The 12,750-nt window shown below is 38.9% G+C and overlaps 1 protein-coding gene across 1 annotated transcript in view; it reads right to left on the bottom strand.

The window, feature by feature from the left end:
• Positions 1–375: 375 nt before the first annotated feature.
• LOC123502748 (probable RNA-binding protein 46) overlaps positions 376–12,750 on the bottom strand; it is a 19,608-nt gene continuing 7,233 nt past the window's right edge. The window contains exons 2-8 of the mRNA XM_045251989.1: positions 10,617–10,788; positions 10,048–10,189; positions 9,267–9,369; positions 6,628–6,699; positions 5,957–6,035; positions 5,332–5,535; positions 376–3,614 (exon numbers count right to left, since the gene is read on the bottom strand). Coding sequence (XP_045107924.1) covers positions 3,496–3,614; positions 5,332–5,535; positions 5,957–6,035; positions 6,628–6,699; positions 9,267–9,369; positions 10,048–10,189; positions 10,617–10,788 — 891 coding nt within the window. The 3' untranslated portion in view covers positions 376–3,495. The remainder of the gene's footprint in view (positions 3,615–5,331; positions 5,536–5,956; positions 6,036–6,627; positions 6,700–9,266; positions 9,370–10,047; positions 10,190–10,616; positions 10,789–12,750) is intronic.

The raw sequence follows: 12,750 nt of genomic DNA, 5'->3' as shown, positions 1-12,750 counted from the left end.
AATACAAGGCAATTTAAATACTCACAAGGCAATAGAGAAAAAATAAATAAATCAACACAAAATCATGAAAAAAGTGAAGAAATTAATAATGAAAAAAAAAAAAAAAAAAAATATTGAACAAGAACATTATGCTTTGAAATATTGAAAGAAAAACAACAAGGCAAACATGAATTAATAGATTATCATTAAAAGAAAGCCAAATAATGATACATCCCTCAGAATCATCAAAATAACATCAATAATTTCACTTGTCTCTATGTGATCAATCAATCTGTAACACTGCTCATTAATATATTCAGATCCTCTTTCAAATACTGCTTTCATGGGATTCTGGGAGGCAGGAGAAGATACTGGATGCCACAAAAAGATACCGGATTCTACAAAAAATACTCATTTATTATTTTCTCAACCTACACAAAGGATTAAAGAGTAATAAATGCCATAGAAGGTTTCCAGTCCTAAATGAAAGGATTGGAGATGTATAAATGCTGTGATTCTTTTTTTTTCACCTCTAATTTCCTTTCCTTGCCATAGAAATAAAAAAAAATACATAGAAGGTTTCCAGTCCTAAATAAAAGGATTGAAAATATATAAATACCGGAATTCTTCTCTTTTCAACTCTAACTTCCTTTCCTTGTCATAGAAATTTAAAAAAATACACAGAAGGTTTCCAGTCCTACACGAAAGATTAAAAAGTAATAAATGCCATGAAATAGAAAGAAATAGAGTTATAAAAGCCATAATGTATAAATGCAATGATTTTTCTCCATTTTCACTGCTCACTTCCACAAAAAAGTTTCCAGTCCTACAAAAAAAAAGGTAATAAATGCCATGAAATACAGAGATAGAGTTATAAATGCCATAATTTATCTTTTTTTCACTCCTCTTCCACTCGCCTTGTCTTGTTGTAGGATTAGATACAGAGAAGAAGATTCTCAGTCCTATATAAAGGATTGGGGAATATTAAGTGACATGAAAAGGGATTAGAGAGTTATAAATGACATAATTGCCCCTTTTCACCTCTCCTCTTCTATTCGTGTCTTAATAAATGATAAAAATATATAGAGGAGGGTTTTCAGTCCTATCTCTCTCTCTCTCTCTCTCTCTCTCTCGAACCCTTATCAAATTATCATACATACACAATGATACACACGCACACAAACATACATACATACATACATACATACATACACACATATACAGCCTTTAGACCAGGGATAGTCAAAATACAAATAAAAAATAAATAAAAAATAAAATATTCAGTTACTTTTCTCTATCTTCATCTTCCACTAAACCTGACTAGCCTTCTACACTCATCCTCTCTCCAACTCCTCCTCCTCTTCTTCTTCTTCTTCCTGTATTCCCTCTCTCATACACAAACTAACCTCATGAAACACATCTATCTCTTTTCTTCAATCTTTCTTTCTTTTTTCTATCATCATTGCATTTTTTTTAGCAATCAGAATCCTTTGTTTAATTAGAATCCATTCATTTATTCATTGTGATCCTTTGTTTACCTCAAAATCCTTCATTTATCTATCAGAATCCTTTGTTTACCCATTACGATCCTTTATTTATTAGGATCTTTTGTTTATCCACTAGATTCCTTTGTTTATTCACCAGAATCCTTTGTTTATCCATTAGAATCCTTTGTCTACCTAATGAAATCCTTTTATATATCTATCAGAATCCTTTGTTTTTATTGCAATCCTATATTAACCTCTCAAAATCCTTTATTCTCCCATTAGAATCCTTTGTTTACCCATTAGAATCCTTTTATTTATTAGAACCCCCTCCTTTACTCATCAGAATCCTTTGTTGAATCTTCCCCTTATGTTCACCTATCACTGTAACCTTCCAAACACTCTTTAATTAACCCTTTCAGTACCATAACACATTTCCATATTCATTCTGGTTACTATTTGATGATTTTATACAGTTTCAGAAACTCATGTGGGAGATTAGAATAGTGAAGACTGTGGCCATTAATCCTCTGACCTCCATTGACCCTTCTTAATGTTAATAAAATGGTCTAATTGTGCACAAATCTCAAGGTAAAAATGTGTCCTGGTACCAAAGGTGTTAAAACCCTCTATAACTCCCACCTGAGCCAGTTAAAGAGAGTTACCAAGGCACAGCACTGATAAATAGGTAAAGTAACAGGAGTGACCAAGAAATAAGAGTGTTTTGTATAAGAAATGTGAAGGATGAGAGGATGATAAAAATACACACAAACACAGCCCAGTTCGAAGCATACCGGTAAATTTTTTAAGCCTGTCAATAGATAAATGTATAGAGAAATATGTTACTACTTCAATAAATAACTATGAATGTCCTCCTCCTCCTCTTCTTCCTCCTCCTCCTCCTCCTTCTCCTCTTCCTCTTCTTATAAGCATATCGGTAATTTTATAAGCCTGTCAATAGATAAATGTGTTATTACTTCAATAAATAGCTATGAATGTCCTTCTCCTCTTCTTCATCCTCCTCCTCCTCCTCCTCCTCCTCCTTCTGAGCATGTGTTACTACTTCAATAAATAGCTATGAATGCCCTCCTTCTCTCCTCCTCCTCCTCCTTCTTCTTCTTTCCTCCTACCACCACCACCACCACCACCACCTTAGCTTCACTTCTATATTACACCTAAGTTATATTATAAAGCTTCTATGACAAGGAAAAGTAGTGAAAAGGATAAGATATAACTCTGATATGGTTTTCTATAAAATTATGTAATGTTATAAAGCCTCTCTCTCTCTCTCTCTCTCTCTCTCTCTCTCTCTCTCTCTCTCTCTCAGCAAGTTTAATGTCCCTTGCAAAAGACAACATTCCTACATCATCTATCTTTTTTTTCTCCTTCTCTATTTATTTATTGTTTTCTTCCATGTGAGAGGGATTACTGGCCTAGAGGAAACAAAAATAATGGTAAATAAATAAAGGGGCTACTGGCATAAAGGGAACAAAAATAATGGTAAATAAATAAAGGAGTTACTGGCTTAAGGGGTAAATAAATAAAAGGGCTGCTGGGTTAAAATGGTAAATAAATAAAGGGGCTGCTGGATTAATTAAAGGAGCCAGTTTTGAATTTAAAGAGTGCTGTCTAAAGGGTTATATGAAAATTTTGTGGTGTGTTTTGCAATCTTCCTTTAACAAACACTCTTGGCAAGTTTCCATTACCCTTTTTTCTATCAAGTTTTATCAGTTTTCCGTATTTTTTTTTCTATTAGGTCATTTACGTTTTCAGCAAGTTTATGGCACGTTTATCACGTTTTTTGTTAAATTCTATCAAGTTTGCATCTTTTTTTAATTGATTTTACTTTTTTTGCAGATTCATAGCAAGTATTTATCAACTTTTTTTTTTTTTTTTTTTGCAAACTAGAAAAAAACAAAAAAGCTTGAAAGAAAAACATGAACTAACATAAAAACAAAAAAACGAGTTAAAAAAAAAAGGTCAGTTAAAATTAGGAAAGGTCAGATTGGGGGTCACTTTTTTGCGTGGTTGCCTACTCGGTGGTGGCGTAGCGCTGCTGTCCTTGGCGGTCCAGCGTGGTGACGGCCGGCTGGGTGAAGAGAGTGGCATGCTGGTAGAAAGCCTGAAGGTACGGGTTGATGCCCTCATAGCCTGCGGGAGAGAGAGAGAGTCAGTGGTGTGGTTAGTACTTTAGCCACCAGGGGCAGCTCGCAGCCTTCCAGTTTGCCGCCCTTCCCAAACATATATATTTCTTAATTCTTTTTTTTTTTTTTTTTTTTTTTTATTTATCTATTTATTTTTTTACATTATGGCCTATAGCACCAGTAGGCATATTTGAAGAGTATATGTGGGAAGCACTGTTTAGCTTCCGCCCATTAGTGGTGCAGGTAATCTCATTTATAGTGGTGGGCATATTAGGGCCCATATCACCACACAAGCGCATCTTTGTGAAACCACCTAGAACCTGGGTATCATGGTGACATGTAGCTAACTTTAAACCGCTCGACAAATGGTATGTGGTGGGATTCAAACCTACACGTGGATGTCTGCCCGATCCCACGCTAACCACCTTATACACTATGCCACCACCCTCCCCTAATACTGCACAATATTACAATGCATCTAGGCTTGTGTGTATCAAGAATATGGGAGGAGGCAAGACACCTGAAGAAACAATGATTACTCCCAGTGAGGTGTAAAGGCACAGCTTCATGGGGTGCTGTGAACTTGTTAAAGACAGCTGTGACCTTACTGGATGTTTCCCTTGATGTCTCACAGCACAAGGGGGTAGTCACACTCACACCCTGCCCTCTAAAGACAACTCTCATTCTTCACACAACACTACATGCACCTACACACACACACACACACACACACACATTTTCACTCAAGATTTAGAACTGGAAAAAAAAAATACATAAAATAAATAAATAAATGTCTTCTATACCATTCAAAAGTCCCCTTTCCTCAGCAGACCTTTTAATTTTTTTTACACACATTTTTTTTTTTTTGCTTTTGGCCGACTGTCCCTCATACGTAGGAAAGTCCTTTTTATATAAACCATACACCAGCCTAGTAATGTACCAATGACAACTGTGAGGACCAAAATTAAGTGTTGCTTCCCCACCATGAAGGCCATCCAAGGCAGACTACCCCCATCCCCTCCACCCCCCTATAAGATACACCACTAAGGGGGAGAGAGAGAGAGAGAGAGAGAGAGAGAGAGAGAGAGAGAGAGAGAGAGAGAGAGAGAGAGAGAGAGAGAGAGAGAGAGAGAGAGAGACAGAGACAAGACAAAGACAGAGAAAGATAGAGAAAGACAGAGACAGAGAGAAAGACAGAGAAAGACAGAGAGAGACAGAGAAAGACAGAGAGACAAAGACAGAGAAAGATAGAAAAATACAGAGAAATACAGAGAAAGACAGAGAGACAGAGAGACACAGAGAGACACAGAGACAGAGACAGACACAGATAGTGAGAGAAAATGAAAAGTTGAAAAAATATGACACAGGAAAAAGACAAACAAAATTTCTTACTTTCCTGCCACACTCCACTCCCTCTATTATTTCTTTTCTTTTTTTTATAAGATAGGAGTAAACAGCCAAAGACAACAAAATGATAAAAAAATAAATAAATAGGCCAACTGAGGTGCCAGTCCCTAAACAAAGCAAAAGGAGACAGGGATCCTTTGGCTGGTGCAGGAGTCTTCTTGGGAGGGGGATGAAGGTAAGGGGAGGAGAAGAGGAAGAAGAGAAAAAAGAATAAGAAGAAAAAGAAGAGAGGAGGAGGAGGAGGAGGAGGAGGAGGAGGAGGAGGAGGAGGAGACAGGGATCCTTTGGCTGGTGTAGAACTTCTTGTCTTCTCTTACCAGTCAGGGCAGGAGTGGCAGGGTAGAGGTAGGGCTGGGAGGAGATGGGTATGGCCTGGGGGGTGGCGGCAGTGTGGGGCATGGTCTGCGTGGGGAGGTAGTACTGTGGGGTGGCCATGAAGTACTGTGGGGCGAGGGGGGTGCCGCGGAGGGCCTGGCTTGGCGGTAGGACTCTTGACACTGGCGAGGAGTTCTGCAAGCCACCTGGAATGATAAATAGGTTAGGTTAGGTTAGGTTAGGTTAGGTTGGGTTAGGTTAGGTTGGGTTGGGTTGGGTTGGGTTAGGTTAGGTTTGGGGAGGATGAGGAAGGGAAGGTATATGAAAAAAAAGGGTTTAAGCTAATTAGAGGTGAGATATGAAAGGGATTTGTGAGGTAGAGAAGAAAAAGAAGAAGAAGAAGAAGAAGAAGAAGAAAAGGAGGAGGAGGAGGAGGAGGAAAAGGAGAAGGAAAAGAAGGAAAAAAGGACAAAAAAGCTAAAAAAAAAAAAAAAGAAAGAGGAGAAAAAGGAGAACAAGAAAAAGGAGAACGAAAAGAAGAAGAAAGAGAAATCAAAACAAGCTACGACAAAAAATAAGTGGACATCATCATCATCCTCTCTCTCTCTCTCTCTCTCTCTCTCTCACCTCGATGGTCCTCAGTGTTCTGCGTCATCTTCTCCGTCATCACCGGGGCAGCCATGTTGGGATAGCCAGGCAACACCAGCTAAATAAACAGCTTTGGTTAGAAGTAGCACTGTCTTACCCAAAACTTATTCATTATACACTACATATGGTGTGGTGTGGTGTGGATTGGTGTGGTGTTGGTATGGTGTGGTGTGGTGTGCATGTGGTGTGGTGTGGTGAGGTGTGGATGTGGTATGGTGTGGATGTGGTGTGGTGTGGTGTGGCCTCAGTCCTACCTAATAACTAAAAGCTGTGATAATTTTCATGGTGGTGAGGTGAGGGAGGGTGATGTGAAGGGGGTGGGTGAAGTGAGGGGAGGGTAGGTGGGTGAGGCTGGGGGTGACTGGGTGAGGCTGAATAAAATAAAGCAATAGATGGGTTAGGTGAGGCTGGGTTTTGGGTTAGGGAAGGCTGGGTGAGACTGAATTTGAGTGAAGTTGGCTTAGATGAAGGCTGGGTTAGGGGGAAGCTGGGTTTGGGTGAAGCTGGGTTTGGGTGAAGCTGGGTTTGGGTGAGCCTGGGTTTGTATGAGGCTGGGTTTGAGTGAGGCTGGCTTAGATGAAGGTTTGGTTAGATGAATCCTGAGTAATATGAGACTGTGTTTGGGTTAGTTAAAAGAACAACAAGCATACTTCAGTGGGCGGCTTAAGCTGGTGTGCGTCGGTGGGCAGGAAGGACGGTGCATGGAGGTTGAAGAGCGCCGCCTGGGGACAAGACAGTGTGAGGTAAGACAGTGTGAGGTAAGGGTGTCATGGCTTCAGTAGTGTGAGTGAGGGAGGATCAGTGGCTTCAGAAATACATAAGTCAAAGGAATGATGATATGTTAAGAATGAGAAGAAAAAGTACAGCTGGTTTTGGAAGTCGTTATCAATATTTCCTGAACACTTCCATTAAAAAAATATAACTAGGAATAAAAGTAGAAAAATTTAGCTGATTTTAGAGGTGGTCATCAATAAATTCTTAACACTTTCCATTAAAAAAGAAGAATGTTAAGAATGAGAGGAAAAGGATAACTGGTTTTAGAAGTTGTTACCAATATTTTCTGAACACTTTCCATTAAAAAAAAACATAACTAGAAATATCAGGAGTGTTTTGCTTGATTTTAGAGGTGGTCATCAATAAATTCTCAACACTCTCCATTAGAAGAAGAATATTAATATGTGCTGCAAATACAAAAAATAGGAAGAAATGTACCTACAGTTGGCTTTAGAAATAGTTATCAATAATTTTTTTTTTCATTTTCCATTAATAAAAATAAGAATATTAATGCAAGGAATATCAGTAGGAGTCCTTAGCTTATCTTGGAAGCAGTTATCAATACATTCTTAACCTTTTACATTAATAAAAAGAAAAGGATCAAATGCTGATAATAATATAAGTAGAAATTCATACTAGATTTCACAAACACTTAATTATTAATTCCTAACACTTCACATTAAAAACAAGAAAAGAAAATGGGATGCTGACACCTGGAAAACTAGAAATATATCTCTAGCTAATTTCAGAAACACTCATTTCAAAAACACTTATCATTAATTTTTTTACCCTTTCCACTAAAAAGGAAAAATATAGTCCTTTCCATTAAAAAAATAAAGGAAGAGAAGGGAATGCTGATACAATTAATACAAGGGCAGTGGAACCATGCGTGCTTTGGGGTCCGAGGGGTCTCCAAGCACACAGGTTCGAATCCTGTCCACGGTCCGAGTGTAGGTTGGGCTTTCTCACTCAGGGCAATGGTTTCCTAGCAGGTGGGCTTTGAGATAGGAGGCAACTCAAAAAGTATCCCCTTTAGCCCAGAAATTCCCGTGAAAAGCCCACACGGTGTAAATGAAAAAAAAAAAAAAAAAAAAAAAATGCAAACTAATTTCCAAAACACTTATCAATAAATCTTTAACCCTTTCCATTAAAAAGAAAAAGTATATAAACCTTTCCACTAAAAACAACAAGCAAAAAAAATGAAAGAAAATACTGATACGATTAATACAAGTAGAAACACATCACTAATTTCATAAACACTCATCAATAAATGTTTAACCCTTTCCAATAAAAACAAAACAACAAATAAAAAGCCTGAACACTGCCACTCTTGACGGGACACAAACATGACCAATTCTTTAATCATGGCACAACAGGAAGAGCCAGCCAGCAAAACAAGTCTATTAATAAACACCCCCGACACAGTGTTTGAGTGTTTGTCCAGCCAGTGTTGTGTTGCCATGACCCTTGAAACAGACAAGCAACACACACACACACACACACACATACACACACACAAGAACAAACCACCACACTGCCTTGCCCTCCACACACACACATACACACACACAAGAACAAACCACCACACTGCCTTGCCCTCCACACACACACACACACAATGAATTACCCTCTCTTCACTAACCACTATTTTGTTTCCATAATTTTAGTTTTGAATAACCACAAACCACGAATAACAAAAAGATGAATGACCTTCTTTTATTTTTTCATATACGTTGGGCGCTGACCAAAGGAAACAAAACTGAAGAAAAAAAAAAAAAAAGAGCAGGTTTGCCCTAATAAGAAGTGGGTGTGAGAGATTAACCCCTTCAGTACCATGACACATTTCCATATTCGCTCTGCTTACTATTTGGTGATTTTATAGAGCTTCAGAAACTCATGTGTGGGATTAAAATAGTGAAGACTGTGGCCATTAATCTTCTGACCTCCATAGACCCTTCCTAATGTCAATAAAATGGTCTAATCGTGCATAAATCTGAAGGTAAAACTGTCTCTCATTACTAAAGGGATTAAAATAGTGAAGACTGTGGCCATTAATCTTCTGACCTCCATAGACCCTTCCTAATGTCAATAAAATGGTCTAATAGTGCACAAAATTTGAAGATAAAAATATGTCCTAGTACTGAAGGAGTTAAAGACTGGGTTTCTGTAACTTTCCTTGTGTTCTATGGCAGGTGTTCTCAATCTTTTCCTCATTACGAACCCCTTTGAGTTATGAGATCATATACACAAACCTCCACTAATCTGACATAGAATACAATGTTACTTCAATGACTGCCACTAACTTAATAAGCAATAGTGATGCAGAGGATATTATCACTATTTTTTTTAGGGGGGGGGATCACGGCCATCACCCTGTCTTGGGCATAGAGGATACTAATTGAGGTCAACCATATAAATACCCACGGAAATCTTCTTGTGAACCCCCGAAACTTCATGAACCTGTTTCAAAACCTCTGTTCTATGGTACTGTGTTGTTGTGTTGCTGTATTCTCACCTCTAAGTGCTGCGCGGATGCTGTGATGGGGTGGTGTGCTGTGTGTTGCATGCCCTGTGTTGCCCCGAGCTTCCCTACATGCGGCACCACCACCATGGGCTCCCTGAAACACAAATAGTTCTTAGGGATACACTCTCAAACATTCCTGCAACACAAGTGGTTCTCAGGGTTACACTAGAACACTTCAGCAACACAAATGGTTCCTAGGGCTACACTCTCAAACACTCCTGCAACACAAGTGGTTCTCAGGGTTACACTAGAATACTTCAGCAACACAAATGGTTCCTAGGGCTATACTCTCTCTCTCTCTCTCTCTCTCTCTCTCATCAGAACATTCCACCACACACAGATTACCAAACAAAAAATAGAAAAACTAACAACACAAATCGAAACAAAAACATAAAATAACGTAAAAAAAAAAAAAAGAAAATAGATTAAATGAATAGTGGACAACAACAACAACAACTAAAAAGATGAATATAAAAAAGTAAAGAAAAAAAACGAGATAAAAAAAAAGAGAGGAAGAGAATGAGGAATTGAAGAGGAAGAAGAAAAAACAAGAAAGAGAGAAGAAAACCACCAATGAAATGAAAAACAAAACAACAAAAATATATAAAAGAAAAGCACAAAAAAAAAAAAACGAAGAGGAAGAGGAAGAGGAAGGAGAGATAAGTTGCAGGTGAGTGATTAAACTGTCCTTATAACTCAAGTAAACACCACCACCACCACCACCACCATCACCACCACCAACAACAACAACAACAACAACAGTCTCCTTTACCCAGCCAGGGAGAGGTGGGGCAGGTAGGCGGACTGGGACCCATTTAGTTCACACATCATGGATCTAAATTTCTTGTCCTTCTTCTCCTTTTTGATCGGTTTGGCCCAGCTTACCTCCAGCTCACACCCATCCACCACGCGGCCTGGAAGAGGAGGAGGAGTGAGTGGAGGAGGAGGAGGAGGAGGAGGTGGAGCAGGAGGAGGAGGTAGTGGTGGTAGTGAAATGAAGGAAGGAGTGAGAGAAGGAATTAAGAAGATAAGGAGAAGGGGAATGAGTGAATGATGATGATGATGAGGAGGAGGAGGAGGACGACGACGACAAAGAGGTGCTGGAATGAAAGAAGGAATGAAGAGGAGAAGGAGAAGACGTAAAGAGAGAGAGAGAGAGAGAGAGAGAGAGAGAGAGAGAGAGAGAGAGAGAGAGAGAGAGATGAGAAGAATGAGAGAAGAAACTAGAGGAAAAGAAAGAGTTAAATAAAGATTACACAAGAAGTGATAGGAGGAGGAGGAGGAGAACAACTGACACTATCTCTCTCTCTCTCTCTCTCTCTCTCTCTCTCTCTCTCTCACCATGGAGGGCGTCTTTCACACACTCTGCATTCTTTCTGGAGGAGAAGTGGACGAAGGCGTAATCTTGCTGCTTCTTTACACGCGTCACGTCACTGGCGAAGGCTTCACACATGCGCAGTATGTCCTGCTCGGTGGTGCGCAGAGCCAGGTTCCTCACGTACAGTATGGTCACCTGCAGGAAGGAAAGACTTGTAGAGGTTTTAGGAAGTTGATGGAAAAAACGTGTACAGGAAGTAGAACGGGAGTTGATGGAAGGGTTTTCATCATAGGGACAAGTCTTTACGTGACTTAGCTCTCTGACTGCCATCTGGTACATCTTTTTCAAACTACCAGCTCATTTCCTTTTTTTTTTTTTTTTATGTACTGTAGAAGTGAGAGACGTGTACAGGAAGTAGGAAGGATGTTTATTGAAAGGTTATCATCAAAGGAATAAGTCTTTACGTGTCTTAACTCTCTGACTGCCATTTGGTACATCTTTTTTTAACTACCAGTCCAATTTTTTATGTACTGCCTGCCGGGGGGAGAGACGAGTACAGGCAGTAGGAAGTTGATGGAAAGTTTATCATCAAAGGAACAAATCTTTAGCTCTCTGACGGCCATTTGGTACACCTTTTTCCAACCACCAATCACCATGAGTCACTTTCTGTTGTCATATCTAATCTTTAACTAGAATGAAATTGCACAACGTGTTTGCTTTCATGGCTAACTTTGGCATGAGTGCTTGTAGTGACAGTCAGAGTGCTAATGACTGATGGATAATATGATAGATTTAAGAATGATGATTGATAGATAACTCTGAAATTTCCTACCTGCTTCTGTATTTCCAACTTCCTATGACTTGATTTCTTTTAACTCTTTCAGTACTGGGACGCATTTTTACCACGGGTTTGGGTAAGATTAGACGATTTCATTGACATTAGGAAGGGTCTATGGAGGTCAGAAGATTAATGGCCAGAGTCTTCACTATTTCAATCCTCCACATAAGTTTCTGAGGCTGTTTAACCCCTTGAGCACCATGACGCGTTTCCATATTCATTCTGCTTACTATTTGGCGATTTCATACAGCTTCAGAAACTTACGTGGGGGGATTAGAATAGTGAAGACGGTGGCCATTAATCTTCTGACCTCCACAAACCCTTCTTAATGTTAATAAAATGGTGTAATCGTACACAAATCTCAAGGTAAAAATGTGTCCCAGTACTGAAGGGGTTAAAATAAACCAAATAGTAAGCAGAATGGTAATGAAAGGTTTAAGAGGTTTCATGACATTTATCCTCTCTTTTTGGTGACTCTTTCGGACCTGCAAGGGGACTGACAACTAAATAGACTAGGCCCTTTTTTCCATGTTGCCTTTTTGCCAGTTTTCTCCTCTTCCTTACAAGAAAAAGATGAGGATGTTGATGACAGATGAATATGGCGAGGTGATTGAAAGTTGTGCATCTCAAAACATCCAGTAAATGGTGACGTGGGAAGGGAAGCAGGAGTGGAATGCAATACGGAAATGATAAGATAAGAAAAGAAATAAAGAGGAAGGTTTGGTCACGTAGGAAGAAAAGTTATCCTGTACTCATTATCTTATTTATTTATTTATTTATTTATTTATTTATTTATTTATTTATTCACTTTAGTTACTTTTGTTATGGTGAAAAAAATATCTACAAATGAAAATGATAATAGGAGAGGAGAATTACAAACACACACACACATACACACACACTCTCTCTCTCTCTCTCTCTCTCTCTCTCTCTCTCTCTCTCTCTCTCTGGCCATTAATTAACGCATCCACTCACTTATATTAGAAAGTTACTGATGATAAAACTAATTCACTCATTGATTTTTTTTCTCTACTCATTAGATTTCTTGTTATTCTTCTCTTGTTGTTGTTGTTGTTGTTATTGTTATTGTTGTTGTTGTTGTTGGTGGTGGTGGTGGTGGTGGTGGTAGTGGTGCTAGTGGTGGTGGGTAAGAATGAAGTTGGTACGGTTTTCCAAGTTGCAGATATGTTAAGATAAGATAAGGCACTGTGATCGCTTGCGCACTACTACTACTACTACTACTGCTGCTACTACTACTACTACTACTACTACTACTACTACTGCTGCTACTACTACTACTACTACTACTACTGCTGCTA

The sequence above is a fragment of the Portunus trituberculatus genome, chromosome 12 (assembly GCF_017591435.1).
Source record: "Portunus trituberculatus isolate SZX2019 chromosome 12, ASM1759143v1, whole genome shotgun sequence".
Taxonomy (NCBI): Eukaryota; Metazoa; Arthropoda; class Malacostraca; order Decapoda; family Portunidae; genus Portunus; species Portunus trituberculatus.
The sequence above is the reverse complement of the archived record's forward strand: the minus strand, read 5'-3'. Positions and strand labels throughout refer to the sequence as shown.